This window comes from Miscanthus floridulus, chromosome 7 (assembly GCF_019320115.1).
Source record: "Miscanthus floridulus cultivar M001 chromosome 7, ASM1932011v1, whole genome shotgun sequence".
NCBI lineage: Eukaryota > Viridiplantae > Streptophyta > Magnoliopsida > Poales > Poaceae > Miscanthus > Miscanthus floridulus.
Genome location: NC_089586.1, coordinates 133748028 through 133764192, shown reverse-complemented (window position 1 = coordinate 133764192; position 16165 = coordinate 133748028). Strand labels below are relative to the sequence as shown.

Below are 16165 nucleotides of genomic sequence, written 5' to 3'. Positions count from 1 at the left end.
ATACAGCACAATGAAAGCCCCCTACTTCACATCACCTCAGCAGTACAGCTAGGGAAAAAAAGGAACAAATTGCAGTCAAAACATGCAATGAGGACTTAATTTCTGCGTATATAAATATGTATTCTTGATGATACCAGTGAACAAAACTGCTCTCTCCCGGAAGTTACAGGCTTACAGCTCCCAACTCAGAATCCAAAGAAAAAAGAATGCCGCTCCAACCTCAATGGTAAAGAGAAAAAAGGCCTCAAAAAGCATAAGCCCCCAAACTCTCAATGTTCACTCTGTAGTGTTACATAAGGTACAAAACTGAACAACATTGGTACAAAACTGCACACCATTGCCCACATAAATCCTCTAAGAAATCAATGCTTCCAAGTATTCGTCGACGTATGCAAGGCATGGCCAATGATCGGTCCTTATCCTGACCAATGTTGAGGCACGGCCTACCTCCATCAGAAACAGGAGGTGATACCTGGGTGGTAGGAATATCATGACCCGCATGATTCCCATATCTCTCTTGCTTTCATGGCCATACCTCTCAGCACCAACCCCAATCTCGTCGTCATCTATGAGCTGAAGCTGGAGATTGTTGTCCGGTGAGTACGGAACCAGTGCATCAGCACCTACACTGGCATCTGGGACATTTTCTTCCCACATGACATTCTTAATGACTCCGTTTCCTCTCAGAATGGTTACAAGTGAACCTCCAGAAACACTGACAACAAAGGAAGCCAGATATCTTTCAACAGCTCCAATCAAAACCTTTGGAGTTACCTCCAAAAGTTTAACAGACCGAGTTCCGTTAATGGCAGCTGACCCTTTCCCTCCACTCAAAGGGAAAGTTTCTCGACCTGTGTTAGTAGAGCTATCACAGGCCTCCCATAAAGCATGAAACAGATCCTGGTAGTACATAGCCACACCCTCTCTTGGAGTATCAGGTGGTACGCTGGCCTTTAGAAACATGTCCTCAATACCAACTGTAATGGGTTTAAGGGACCCTGATAAAACTTGGCAGTTCTCAGTGTTTGCTTCAACTGAAACATCAATAAGGCCAGGTGAAGGCTCTTGAGGTTCCAGTTCTATCATCACTGAAGCACAGTAACTGGATTCTTCCCTGTTCTGATTATCAATGGGGACGATGTCCATACCAGAACCTGGAGGTTCCCCTAGAATGAAAGGAATATGGCCTGATGGAATTTTCCCAAAATGTGCACTTGATGAAAATGTAATCGTCACTGCATAAAGGGCAGGCAGCTCATCAGGCCCATCAGAACCTGAAACTGGCAAATCTAACCCCCATGCATCATTAAATGGCTCTGAGTCAAATCTAAAAGTGCACTGTATTCGTATCTTGAAACCAGATGAGTGTAGGTAGTCTGGAATGCACGCGAAATACCTTCTGAGAATCTGCATTGTTGCAGCGCCTTTAGAGTCCATCACACGTAAGGTTTCTTGTCTATAGCCAATTCTCTCAATTGTAGGTCCTGTTGGATTTTCTTGCTCTGAGGGAGCAGAGCTGACGTCCTGTATACTTAGAATGGAACCAGATGGTCTGTTCTGGACACTGAAATTAGGCAATGTGAGGGCCCACGATTGCTTCACAATTAGAGGCACAACCCTTTCAAGATGAATGTAAGATGCCAGATCAGGCATGCTCTTAAGATCTTGAGCAGCACGCGGTGATGGGATGTCATACAAGGAACCAGGATGAGAAGGTGTGATACCTGAAGGTTGTTCTCCAACTCCCATGATATGCCTCAGTTTCTTCCCAGGAACACAAGATAACATCCGCAAGCAAATCCTGGATGGATCATTTAAAGTGATGAGAAGACAATCCAATAACAGATAACACAAATCAGGTGATAACTTAAACTCTACCTGGCATGGTCCCGGACCTCCAGATCTGGGAAGGACTCGATAGTAAGCACAAGAAGGTGCGAAAAGGGGAGGAAAATATGAGAGCTGTGATGGTGCTTCAACATGACACGACAAATGCCCACAACTTTGCTTCCCTGAGACCATGACTTCAGCTCTGTGTCTGGTCCATGCTTCTTGGTGAGAGAAACCATCTGCTTGGTGAGCAATTCTATTAGGCGGTGCTGAGGCACCGTCTCATTCTGTGCAATCTTCTAAAAAATAGGGTAGTATGACGCAAGCTGGTAGCCTGGCTCAAGCCTTGGAAGCAGACGCTCGTCAAGTGTCTGGAGCAATCGCTCCCCAGCCCACCGATGTGAGTTGCATGCTAGCAGACGGTTGGTGAAATCAGCAATCACTGGGACTAAACCCTGATGCTCTGATGCCATATCAACCAAGATAGCCTGCATACATAGTGACAACAGAAAGACTTGCTAAATTGGTTTGAACCATAATTGAACTTGTTGTCTTGCATGTCTGATGGACGTGCCTATTGTTATCTATCTCAACAAATTTCTACCTGTAAATGGTGGAAGAAAGTAGAATTCAGGAGCTCACCAGCCCCGGAGCAGCGTGTGCCGTCAGTGCTGTGAGGAGCAGCACCAACCAAGACACTGTGCAGCGCTCGGAATGCCACACCAGTTTCAGTACTCCATGCTAGGAGCCACCTGAAGGCGGAGACGCAAACCAAGCCATCGTCAAGTAGCCCAGTTGCTTGGTCACTCGCTCTGTCTGCTGCTGCAACCTTCTCCCCATCAACACCAGCAGCAACATAAGCTAGACAATCCAGTTTCTTGGCCTTGAGCGCGAGGGGATCGAACACGGCAGGGTAAAACCATCGGGCGAGACCAGGCACCAGATTTCTGAACCTGCCAGAGCCGAGTAGCCAATGCAAAGCCAGCAATCGCACTGCAAGTGGACGGTGCACCTCACGGGCAGCCAAAGCCAGGCGGTGCGCCATTGTGCGCTCATCCTCAGCCCCAAAGGCATCTGGGAACTGGACGAAGAGCGTGAGCAGCGAGTGTAGCAGCATGGGGCTGGACGAATGCACCATCCCCCCGAACTGCACCTTGATGTGCGCTGCAATCGCTGGCGCCCACTGGAGCACAGCCGACGCGACCTCGGCTAGGATGGCCATCATCTCCATGGCCGCTGCGGGCGTGAGCACCTGCGGCCGGTCCATGAGCAGAGCGAGCACCTTCCGTATGTCCCTGACGTTCACGTCCGAGGGCGGCGCCACGGACCCGCCAGGGGCGGCGAGAGGCGAGAGCAGGTGAGCGGGCACGGCGAAGGGGGTGGGCGGGCCGGCTACCGCCAGGATGGAGGCGCCGGAGGCGAGCCTCCCGAGGCGCACGGAGTGGCGCGCGGCGGAGGCGAGCAGGAGGAGGTAGGACTGCGCGGCTGGGGAGCGTTCCGCGGCGGCGAGCGCGTAGAGGTGCCCGAGGGCCTCGGCGAGGAGACCCGGTAGCGCGGCGTCGAGGGCTCGCAGAGCGTCGCAGGCGAGCGCGCGGGCGGCGCGGTCGGGCGCGTGGTTGGGGCGGTTGGCGGCGGCGAGGAGTGCGTCGACGAGGGCGGCGAGGTGCGGGGCCTCGTGGTCCCTGGAGACGGGCGCGGAGAGGGCGGAGGCGAAGGCGGAGACGACGGTGACGAGGAGGTGGTCACGGAGCGGGTGGTCCGGCGGGAAGGAGAGGAGGGAGGCGAGGAGGGCGGGGAGGCTGCTCGGGGAGGACGGGAGCAGGTGGTCGTCGACTAGGGAGAGGAGGAGGGGCTTGAGGTGGGAGGGGAGGTCGCGGCGGAGCAGCGAGGAGACAGCGAGGTCCAGGAGCGGGAGGTGGAGCCATCGGTCGCGGCGAGAGGGGTTCGAGGAGGAAGCGAAATCGTCGAAGAGCTGCTCCCACTCCAGCGGCGAGAGCAAGGCGGTGGGCGGCTGCCGGTCCATCGCCGGCGACGGACACGTGAGATTGTGATGCGGCGGAATATGGGGAATGGAATGGCCGAACGGGGAGGAGTTGGCTGGTGGTAGCAACCCACCCCGCTGGGTTGTTGTTAATTGGGCCTCTCTTTTTCGTGGGCTAACTTCTATGGAACTACTTACCAGTACTAAGGGTGCGTTTGATTGAGCTTTTAGCTTTGGCTTTTAGCTCAAAAAGTTAAAAGCTCAATCAAAGGGGCTGTTTTTTCAGGCTGCTTTTTCAGAAGCAGCTGCTTTTCCGTAGTACATTTTTGAAAGCTGGTTTGACCCTGCTTTTGGCTTTTGGCTTTCTGCTTTTCGAAATTGGTGGCATAAAAAGTTTTTTCATAGTTGTTTCAAGAGAGATAAAGATAGAAGGTATATTTTATACTTGTTTAACCAAACAACTTTCAGCTTTTCTACAGCTCATAGCCCACAGCAGCTTTTTCCCACAGCCACAGCTCAACCAAACACACCCTAAATTAGGCCCAGAAAGAAAGGAAATGCCCAAATAGCCAATATCGGCTAGGGTTTGCGTACATGTTTATAGGGGTGAGTGTGCGTGCGTGTTATGAGCGTCTGCGTTGTACCGTATGATTTTAAAAAAAATGTGTTGGAGCACCACTTTTTTTATAAAAAAATGTGATATTGTTCATGTAGTCCGTTTTTGGTTTTCTTTACACTATTGTGCCTTTTACGAAGATATGTGTAAAACTACATTCATAATACACATATCTAGATAAAAAAAGTATATTTGACCCTTATAAGTATTGATAGTTGTCTATTTCACCTTCTCACCTATGGAAAAAAACCATCTAAATAACACCTCTTAAACTACTAGAAACCATCTACATAACTCCTGAGGCGGTTTTGAAGGTGTTTTTGAAAGCGGTTTCATTGACATGGCATATTATATGAGTGTTGACATGGCAGTGAGTCAGCAAACAGTAGAAAAAAGTCCCCCTTAACATATCAAGGGTTGACTATATAACGCATCAACTATAAAATCTAATATTATAGTTATTAGAGCATCTAATATTGTTTAAATGACCTAGATGGTTTTGTAGAGCCGTTTTGACATTGTATCCGGCTACACTGGCCTGAGTACCCGTGCTTGCACAGAGACTCATCTGTTGCCTCGGGTTGCCTTACACAGAGCTCACCAGGGAAGGATGGCCCCAAGAATAGACTTAAGAAGAAGCCGAACTCGTGTAGCACATTCTTCCTCCGAGGGGTGTTTGATCCAGGGACTAAAAATTAGTCCCTATCACATCGAATGTTTGGATATCAATTAGGAGGACTAAACATGAGATAATTATAAAACTAATTGCATAAGCCGTGACTAATTCATGAGACGAATTTATTAAGTCTAATTAATCCATGACTAACATATATTTACTGTAGCATCACATTCACTATTCATGTATTAGTTAGGCTTAATAGATTCGTCTCACGAATTAGCCACGGCTTATGCAATTAGTCTATATTTAATACTCCTAATTAGTATCCAAACATCTGATGTAACAGGGATTAAAGTTTAGTCCAGGGGATCCAAACACCCGTGACCCACCTCCGGAGTTGCAGTCCCGACCGTATAACATAGTCAGTTGTGACTAAATATAGGATGCAATCCTATAGTATTTGCTTTTTACGAATTCTGGATGCATTATTTCGGCCTTAAACAATTTTAAATAAAAGGTGTTTGAACTGCAAAGTTTAGATCTAGTCGAGCACCACAACATTGGTTTAGGATGTCTCTCCATCCAATGTCATTTGATTTTTTAAATAAAAATATAAGAACTTAAATCAAAATTTGGGTCCCTAAACAATTTTAAATGAAAAGTCTTTAGCAACAAAGTTGTTAAATCTCTTTGAGCTGTACTACTTTTATATAAGGTTTGTCTTTGTCCGACTTAATACGAAAAAGTTATGATTTTTTTGCTACATCTTTTCTTAGAGGTGGGTCATATTTATGACTGTCTCTAGAAATCGATTTGTAGTGACGATGGGATGCTCGCCGCCTCTAGAAATGCCTCTGTTTCTAGAGACGGTTGAAAAGCCTAGCTAATTACCTCCACAAACTATCTTTCTAGAGGCGGTTCTGTTCCCAGCTGTCTCTAAAAATAAAAAGACAATTTTAAAGGCGGCTAAAAACAATAACAGTCTCTAAAAATATAATTTTAGAGACGGGTGGTTGGTGAATACCATTTAAAAAAAAAAATTATTGATAGAGCCGTCTGAACAAGGAGGAGAGACGCCCTATAAATATACGTTGCTGGAGATGGCCAACGCAATGCACTTGTTTCTTGTAGCTAGGTCGTCGTAGCGGCATAACTATGGCTACCACGGCAGCTAAGGACCCGATGAGCATCCGCGTGGTTAGCCGCCGGCTGGTGAAGGCCTCGGACGCTTCCATCCAGCCGCATGTTTTGTCCCTCTCCAATCTCGACCTCTACGTCAGCGACTCACAAATCGGCACGCTGTGCGTCTACCCCAACGCCGGCGGCGGCGGCGGCTTCAGCCCCCGCATCCCCACCTTGTTCGAGGCCCTCTTGCCGTCCTTGCTCAACTACCTGTACCCATTCGCCGGGCGCCTCGTCACCAACCCAAGCTCGGGCCTCCCCGAGCTCCACTGCCACAACCAAGGCGCAGAGCTTGTGGTCGGTGAGGTCGGCGTCGCCCTGGGGAGCCTGAACTACGGCTCAGCCAAGGACTCCCTGAAGAAGATGGTGCTCCCGTTCCCCAAGGACGTCCTCCTGTCGGTGCAGGTGCTGTCCTTTGCATGCGGGGGCTTCTCTGTCATGTGGTGGATAAACCACCTCGTCGGCGACGGCCACGTGGGCGCCACGATCGTCAATACGTGGTCCCGGCTCGTGCGAACCGGAGAGATCGACGGGGGGCCACTCAACCATGACCGCTGGGTGTTCCGGCCCCGCAGCCCGCCGTGGTACCGCGACTCCGTCGCGGCCATCTTCACGACGTACGACGAGCGGCGCCTGCCCAACGCCCTGACGGCAGATGCTAGCTTGGTGGACCGCCTCTACTACGTTGAGGCGAGTGACATCGCCGCGCTGCGCGACAAGGCGGCGAGCACCACGGGGGCCAAGCGGCGGCCGACTCGCGTCGAGGCGCTGTCCGCGTACCTGTGGAAGGCGCTGGCCGATGTCGTGGCCGCGTCGCCCCGCAGCGCGCCCAAGGAGCATTGCCGCATGGGGTGGTGGGTGAGCGCGCGGCGGCGGCTCACGGCACCTAAGCTCGCCGCGGTGATGCCCAACTACCTGGGGAACGTAACGACCTATACCCTGGGCGACGCGCCCGCGGTGGAGGTGACGCGGAAGCCGCTGGCGGAGGTGGCGGCCATGGTGCGGGACGCCATCACGTCTGTGGACTACGACGAGTTGGTACAGGAGATGGTGGACTTGGTGGAGGTGCACAAGGCAGAAGGACTGATGGAGGCGACCCTCATCGGCGTCGGCGCCCCGACGCTGAACCAATCGGTGATGACCACGTTCCCGCACGACGCCGATTTCGGCTTCGGCCAGGCTACGATGGCGATGCCCGTCGTCTCCGCAGATTCCGTGAGGTTTTGCGCGTCTTTCCTATCTGTCATGGCGCGGCCCGGAGGCGACGGCTCCTGGCTCGTCAGCGCCTACATATGGCCACAGCTGGCGGCGGCGCTGGAGTCCGACGGCATCTTCAAGCCTCTCACGGCGGAGTATCTGGGTCTCACTCTCACTCTCACCCAGCAGGAGCAGGACATGTGAACTCAGCTCCATGGAATCTGCTCTGTTTTTGTTTTCTTTATTCTTTCGATTTCATCGCGTGCTTCCTTTGTTTTTCAGTGAGCTTTAATTCTGTCTAGTACTGTACTTTGTACGCGAGACGAGACTCTCTGGTCTTTGGCGATATATGTGCTAAATAAACATTAACTCGCCTTGGGTCCAAAAACGGAAATAAGACGCCCAGGAGTCTAAATATGAAAAGTTTGCAAAAAAAAAAAGGCTAAGATAAAAAAAAAATAGCACATTTTTCTTACTGCTCTAGTTTGTTTCATGTCATTTACCACCGCTTTGGTGGTCTATAATATGCATTATGAGGATTCTCTTATAGTGGTGTCGTGTAATTAATGTAAAAGTTATTTCTCAATGAAGTTTTAAATGTTTTACTATTTCTTAGTGGATTCAGATTTTCTTTTTGAGTAGCCTATATATATACTACAAAACAAGCAACGCTGCCAGTTGATTTGGAATCGACCCCTGCTGGTTCGTGGCTTCAATGTACAACTGCTGAATATGTCACCGACCAATAATGATAATGTCACTACCGGTTTGGCAATGATAACGCCAGCGGACCCGAAATTTTATTATCAGAACATACCGTAGCAAGTGTTTCCTCAAGAGAAAAAGAGAATTACACGACACCACTGTAAGAGAATCCTCATAATGCATATTATAGACCACCAAAGCGGTGGTAAATGACATGGAACAAACTAGAGCAGTAAGAAAAATGTGCTATTTTTTTTATCTTAGCCTTTTTTTTTGCAAACTTTTCATATTTAGACCCTTGGGCGTCTTATTTCCGTTTTTGGACCCAAGGAGTCGGCGCCGTGGCGTTTTTGGACCCAGGGAGTCGGCACCGTGACCCACGGCGCCGAGGTAACACGTCTCTTCGCCGTGGGCCATGGCGCTGAGGATCGAGGCCCCTGTAGGCGTGGCTGCCTGTGTGGCGTCGACACGGATCTTGGCGCCGAGCTCGGCGTTGTAGATCTTAGCGCCGAGATTGGTATGGTAGATCTTGGCGCCGAGCTCGGGTTGTAGATCTCGGCACCGTGGGTCTTGGCACCGAGGTCTAACAAGCTGGCACACTCGGCGTTCTTTCTCTCTCTGTTTCTCCTTCTCTCTCATCTTTTCTCTTTCGCGCATCACCGCTCGCCTGCCTCCCCGCCCACCTCAGCGCCACCTCCCCGTGCCAGCCATGTCCCCTCTCCTAGTTGTCCTCAGTGCCGCCTCCCCGCCATGTAGACGCCTCGCCGCCCGCCTCCACCTGCTGTCCTTGCCACCACCTAACCGCTCCTATCCCCTTCTGGTAGGCCACAACTAGTCTTGGCCGCTAATGGTTGTGTCCGCCATTGGGCATCGCCTGGATGAGGGGTGTCCGAGTGTGGCCAAGGACTGGCCACTTGGCCAGCATGCGGGAGGAGGCACCACGGCTAGAGGACACTACTACAAATTTTATTTTAGGAGATAAGACTTTGGATTATAACAGAGGCGAACACAAATAGACATTGTCTCTATTAATGAGAGGAGCGCCTACAGGAAAGGCTTGCTGTCGACAAAATATGCTCGGCAGTCCACCGAGGGGTATCCCGCGATGGTAGATTTGTCGGTGGAGGTGCGCGTAATCAGGAACCAGATGGTGACACAAGGCGCAGAGACAGCGATTTAGACAGGTTCGGGCCGTCTGATCGACGTAATACCCTATGTCCTACGTCTTTGGTGTATTGTATTAAGATGTAGTAGATAGATCTTGATGGATCGTATCCGCTAGGGGACCCCTACCTCTCCTTATATAGTCTGGAGGGGCAGGGTTACAAGTAAAGTATCATATTTGGTACTATACAATGTCTTGCGGTGCACGCCGAGCAGCGCCGTGCACGCCTTGATCTTGTGGGCTGGGCCACCTACGATGGTGTGGCCCATGTCTTGTCATGAGGATACCGGGGGGCATACCCCCACAGCTAGTCCCCGAGCCTGACAGTAGGTGACGTAGTCGCATGGTGCCAGGGTCAGAAAGTAGAAGACCAGCCGAGCAGACAACCAGTCCCCGGGCGTAGCCTCGAGATGAGAACAAGCACATTCACCACAAGGTGAAGTGTGCCCACTTAGTCCCCGAGCCTGCTGGAAGATGAAGAATGAATCTTGTAGCAGGGTCAAAGAAGTCTGAAAGCTTGCCGACGTTGTCTGACATGCGCGTATCAAGACCCCAGACGTGCTGCCCAAAATCAGCACCCTGATCCGAACAGCATGGAGCAGCTTGATAGCACATCGACGAGACATAGCAAGATCCGGCCACCAAGGGAGCACCGAGGAGTCCCCGGCGTCACTGGCGATGACCGAGCACCGAGGAGCGAGGAGTCCCCGGCGTCGCTGGCGATGTTCGAGCACCGAGAAGCGAGGAGTCCCCGGCGTAGGCGGTGATGTCCGAGCACCAAGGAGCGAGGAGTCCTCGGCGTCGCTGGCGATGTCCGAGCACCGAGGAATAAGGAGTCCCTGGCGTCGCTGGCGATGACCGAGCATCGAGGAGCGAGGAGTCCTCGGCGTAGGCGGCGATGTCCGAGCACCGAGGAGCGAGGAGTCCTCGGTGTCGCTGGCGATGACCGAGCACCGAGGAGCGAGGAGTCCCCGGCGTCGCTGGCGATGACCGAGCACCAAGGAGCGAGGAGTCCCCAGTGTAGGCGGCGATGTCCGAGCACCGAGGAGTGAGGAGTCCTCGGCGTCCCTGGCGATGACCGAGCACCAAAGAGCGAGGAGTCCCCAGCGTCGCTAGCGATGTCCGAGCACCAAGGAGGGAGGAGTCCCCGGCGTAGGCGGCGATGTCCGAGCACCGAGGAGTCCCCGATGAAGCTGGCGATGTCTGAGCGCCAAGGAGTCCTCGGCGTAGGCGGTGAGATCCAAGAACCAAGGAGTGAGGAGTCCCCGGCGTCGCTGGCGATGACCAAGCACCGAGGAGCGAGGAGTCCCCAGCATCGCTGGCGATGACCGAGCACCAAGGAACGAGGAGTTCTCGGCGTCGCTGGTGATGACTGAGCACCAAGGAGCGAGGAGTCCCCGGTGTAGGCGGTGATGTTCGAGCACCAAGGAGCGAGGAGTCCCCGGTGTCGCTGGCGATGACCGAGCACCGAGGAGCAAGGAGTCCCCGACGTCGCTGGCGATGACCGAGCACTGAGGAGCAAGGAGTCCCCAGCATCGCTAGCCATGTCCGAGCACCGAGGAGGGAGAAGTCCCCGGCATAGGCGGCGATGTCCGAGCACCGAGGAGTCCCCGGCGAAGCTGGCGATGTCCGAGCGCCAAGGAGTCCTCGGCGTAGGCGGCGAGGTCCAAGCACCGAGGAGTCCTGGGCATAGGTGGCGAGGTCCGAGCACCGACGTAGCTGACGACGTCCGTGCGGTGAAGTGTGCCCACTTAGTCCTCGAGCACGAAGAATCCGAGTGCTGGGGAGTAACCGGCGTAGCTAGCGATGAAGCACGAGCGACGAACAGTCTGGTCAACTGGTGGGCAGCAAAGTGAGCATTAAGTAGAAGCGACTGGCGAACAGTCCGATCAACTGGTCGGCGATGGAGTCCATGAATCGAGTGGTCCAACCAGTTGATCAGTGGAGAAGCCCGAGCACCAGGTGATCCGATCACCTGGATGATGATCCTGCAATACAAACATGTAGAGCGGGTAGTACATGATGTAAAAATAAATGAACTCTAGAGAAAAATCAGCAATGGTGATGAAACGACATATGCAGTTCGGCGATCAGTTGGCGTGAAAATATATTTATGTTTAATATAAACCGCCCGAACAGTTAGTGTGTAGCTGAGTCTCCAGCCCTAGCTAGCCCATAGTCCATAACATCGAGCGCAGAGCTTGTGCACGTGTAGGAGGAACATGCGTGACCAAGGAGCCGCTGCCGACCACCCATAACATAGAGGGCAGACGCTCGTGCACGTGTAGAGAGAAGCCGGAGACAGGGCCGTCTCTGGAGGCATCCGAGCATCAACAGGAGTGTTTGGGGGTTTGGAAAATCGTTTGGAGAGCAAATATGGAGAAAATAGCTCGAAGAAACATCATGGCGATATACGGAGATTGGAGAATATTTAGGAAAATATTAAAGCATGACTTAGCTTTGGATGGAGCGTCTGGTCGGCGGTGTATGACGATATCTGGTCGGCATTGATGGCGAGCAGCTAGTAGGCGGTGAGTTGTTGGTGAAGACGACCTCAGAGGTGGTTCCGAGATCAGATCTACTGTCGTGGGGGCTGGCGTAGCCAGCGATGAATCATCGTCGTGGACCGGCATGGATCTCCACGAGATTGATGACGAGAACGTGCTGTTGATTTGAGGTCCATCTGGCTCGCCATGGATCAAGCGCACACCCCTACCTGGTGCGCTAACTGTCGACAAAATATGCTCGGCATTTCACCGAGGGGTATCCTACGATGGTAGATTTGTCGGTGGAGGTACGCGTAATTAGGAACCAGATGGTGACACAAGGCACAGAGACAACGATTTAGATAGGTTCGGGCCGTCTGATCGACGTAATACCCTACGTCCTGTATCTTTGGTGTATTGTATTGAGATGTAGTAGATAGATCTTGATGGATCATATCTGCTAGGGGACCCCTGCCTCTCCTTATATAGTCTAGAGGGGCAGGGTTACAAGTAAAGTATCCTATTTGGTACTATACAATGTCTTGCGGTGCACGCCGAGCAGCGCCGTGCACGCCTTGATCTTGTGGGACTGGCCACCTATGATGGTGCGGCCCATGTCTTGTCATGAGGATACCGGGGGGCATACCCCCACACTTGCCTTCACAGAGATAGATGCCTTGAGCTAGCTACCTCTGTTAACTCTTGATTAATAGAGGTGGGCAGTTTAGGATGCCCTCCTCTATTAAAGCATCAATAGAAGCTGGCTAGTTAAGGCACCCACCTCTAATAATCTTCTCTACCTAAATAGGAGAACCTCACTACCTAGTTAAAGCATCAATAGAAGCTGGCTATCTAGCCGGCTGGAAGGCTTTCCTCCTATCGGGTTCATAAACCTAGGGTCCCTTGCGGACTGGCTTCCCAACAGAGGCTCTGCCCAAGCAGACACCGTGCAACTCGCGGGCCAGCCCAAGTATCTGAACAATAGGCCAGAAGGGCGCTCCAATCACCAACCGGAAGGTCTGGCCAAGGAGGAGCGGCACCCGTATTTCGACTCTGGCCCACCTCTCCGACCAGAGCGCTTACTTCGGTCACTAGCCCGCCTCTAGACGGCCTCTTCGACCAGAAGGCCTGGCCAAAGTACTACCTCCAACACTGACCCCACATCTCCGACTAGAGTATGCAAAAACCCCTGCTCACTGCTCTTCTCCAACTGGCGCAACCAGAGCCGACTGGGACCAACCGATTTGGGACGCTCGCTCGGAAAGGACCAGGGAACAAATGAGGAAAGCAAGGCAAGGCGCACAAGTCAAACCACGATACCAGGCACCGTACCCTGTACACCTACAGAAATAGTACTCTGTAACCTCCATGACACAAACAGTGTTGTAGGCGCCGACATTTTCCCTATAGTATTGTGGGCGCCATTAACTCCCATACAGTAAGGCCCCCCACATGCCTCTAGGCATCGACAGTGTTATGGGCGCCGGCATTTACTGTACCGAGTGAACATGGTGAAACTCCTCACATGCCTCTAGGCATCAACAGTATAGCAGGTACCGACATATGCCATACGCGAACAATACGACGCAACCTCCCACATGCATCCAACATCCAACAGTAGTGTGGGCGCCTACCATCATCCTATACTAACCGGTGTGGGCAACAAGGTTTAGAAGCATACGTACTCTCTCCCTCTCACTTGTAAAGCCATCCCCTTCATCTATAAAAGGGGATGCGCTATATCCCAAGAAACTCAGTTAATCCAGGTCGATTCAAGCGCTTCCAGATTCATTAGATCGATGAAGTTCACTAGCTCACAACCACAGAACCGCCAGGTTTAGACCTCAAGCACACGCTTAAACACTTAGCTCATAGCGGAGCTCCTATTGCTCCTAGCCCTTCCGACCAGAGCCGACCAGACATTTTATACCCCCATCTTTCTCCTTGTCATTTGTAACCCCACTGCAAACTTCGAGCATATAGGCTCAGGAAAAAAGTCACCGACCAACTCAAACTGGACATAGGGCATGTTGCCTCAACCAGTATAAACCCTGTATCATTGAGTGCTAGGCCACCTCCGATCACAACGTACGGCAAAACTACAAATATTTACTTGTTGGTCACTTTCTGCACCGACAGTTGGCGCTGTCCGTGGGGAAGACGCTGTACGTTCAACACTTTTTGGTCATCGGATGACCCACTTTTTCACCACCTTTGCCATGGCGGACTCAGGCGATACGACTCGCTTTGGTTCACTAGAGTTTCCTGCACTCCCACCAGTTGGGATGTGGGTTCCACCAGTCTCCGAGCCATTCCAGGCCTTCCTCTTTGGAAGTTTGGACTTCATCGCCGATTGGCTCGGCGTACTACACCTCCGCGAGGAGGCACTTGTTCCAGCTCCCGTCGGAGGGGCGCCCTCCATCGGCTCCAGGATGCATGACGACATCAACGACGAGGTGCCTGCGCTTCATTCCAAGCAAACTCTCTGCTCAATCCCCGCTGTGATTAATATGCATACTATTATTTACTCTTTATTTACTATCTCCCGCCGATTATCCGAAGGGACTGTATTGTCCGCACCACAAACACCGTACGACCGGTTCCCCTACAGCATCGCGTCCCCCGTGGACGCATGCGCTTCGGGGCTCCGAAGAAAGCTGGCGCCGCCCCCTCTCACATCCGAATTCGTAGGAATGGCGAGCTATGCTCCCACCACTTTCCATGAACTCCTGGATGACAAGGTTGAGAGCGACTAAACGATTTAAAAAAAAAAGCAAAACCCATGGAAAAGAAGGGGAAAATATGAAGTTGCCATTTATCCTTATATCTCCCCCCTCACCCTACCCACATCAAAAATTTAGAACACGAGTTAGGCTTATGGTGGGTCCTGTGGCTATGGAGTGGGTCCGATGGTGGTAGCATGCAGGCGAGACGGCGAGTGAGATGATGCGCAGGCCATGTGGCGTGGCCGAGAAGCGTGGCTATGTAATACCCTCGGTGTTAGACAGTGAATCACTTGCTAAAATATGTCATGAGCATTATATTTATGTGATATTGCATGTGGTGTGATGGATAGGTAAAGCATTGTAACTTAAACGAGTCGTAAAAACGTAAAACGAAAAGTTAATTCATGATTTATAAAGTTAGCAAGTAGATATGTTAACTAATTTTTATTGAACAAAAACACTATAAAACATATATGTGATACCTTAATAAAGTTTGAAGTACACATTTTGTAGAAGATAGTGCAACTTTTGTTTTAACAAGGTAATAACGCTAGCTAACATTTCTAATAGCTTGGAAATCGAATTTGAATCAAATCCAACTCAAGACAGTCAATTTCTTAAGTCTGAAAATAGATTGACAAAGCTATGTTTGGTAATTTATTCGGTAAAAATTGAGTTTAGGAGTGGTGTCATTCTTTAGCTCTTGTTGATAGCCTAAGGTGCCCTTTTTAGAGTAGTGAAGGTGGTTTGGAGATTGGATCAACTGTGTAGTTGTTTTGAATGCTTTAAAATCCGTGCACAGCGTGTTCTCAAGCTGTTTTTCTGGCTGGACGTGATCACCATGCCGAGCGGCCTTGATGTCGTGGCACTCGGTGCGCACAAGCACATGTGTGGCCGCGCACTGGCCTGCCCGAGCTGCCAGTGCTCTAGCCACATCACTGGCCACCTCGAGCTGCCGCCGCATGGAGCCGTGGCTGCCCGACTTGCCACGTCGCGTTGCCCCCGCCTGCTGCCGTTGCCACGTGTTGCTGCTACCCTTTGTGCTGCGCCACAACAACGCCGCTACCGCTGCCATCGCATCGCTGCGCTACGCTACGCCACTGGCCCACCTGGATGCTGCACGCACGAGGCCGAACCGCCATCGCCATGCCATTTATGGCACTGCGGTGCATAGGCCAAGCCAACCTTGAGCGCGTGTCGTCGGCTAGTGCCGGTCGTGGTCGCTCTGGTCACGTCAACCGTGTCCTGCCAAGCAAGCACAGGCCAAGCCTTGACTACGTCCCCACCGTCTCCTGCCCCTCCCCTGTCCTCTTCTTTGCCACCACCGCCGTGCTACGCCAGCCCGCCTACATGCGAGAAGCCATCCCCCATAAATAATTCCATGTGCCTGCGCTTGCGATCTCATGTCCTCTCGCCGCCCGCCCCCACCTAGACTTGAACCGTGCAAGGTCAAGCTCCAATTTGGAGCTTTGCCCCGCCACCACGCCGTTAAGACCCATCACCTCCCTCACCGTGGCGAGCCCCCTCCTCAATGTCTTGAGTCGAATTAGCTGCACCACTAGCCCCACCTAGAACCCCTCCTTGTCGTGCGCACCTAAGCCGCACCTCTACCGTTGCCTCCTCGTCGTTGGCATGACCATGTCTGAAAGGTCCTAATG

General features: G+C 51.9%; 1 protein-coding gene and 1 pseudogene across 1 annotated transcript; one reads left to right on the top strand and one right to left on the bottom strand.

Annotated features, from left to right (window-relative positions):
- Positions 1–110: 110 nt before the first annotated feature.
- LOC136468070 (uncharacterized) lies at positions 111–4037 on the bottom strand (annotated as a pseudogene).
- Positions 4038–6201: 2164 nt separating this feature from the next.
- On the top strand, positions 6202–7808 carry LOC136464894 (coniferyl alcohol acyltransferase-like). Its single transcript, XM_066463843.1, has one exon. The coding sequence runs from the start codon at positions 6202–6204 to the stop codon at positions 7627–7629; it is 1428 nt and encodes a 475-aa protein (XP_066319940.1). The 3' UTR covers positions 7630–7808.
- The last annotated feature ends 8357 nt before the right edge of the window (positions 7809–16165 follow it).

Bases quoted from the DNA above. Each gene is read 5' to 3' on its own strand.
- LOC136464894 (XM_066463843.1), top strand. From the start codon at position 6,202: ATGGCTACCACGGCAGCTAAGGACCCGATGAGCATCCGCGTGGTTAGC.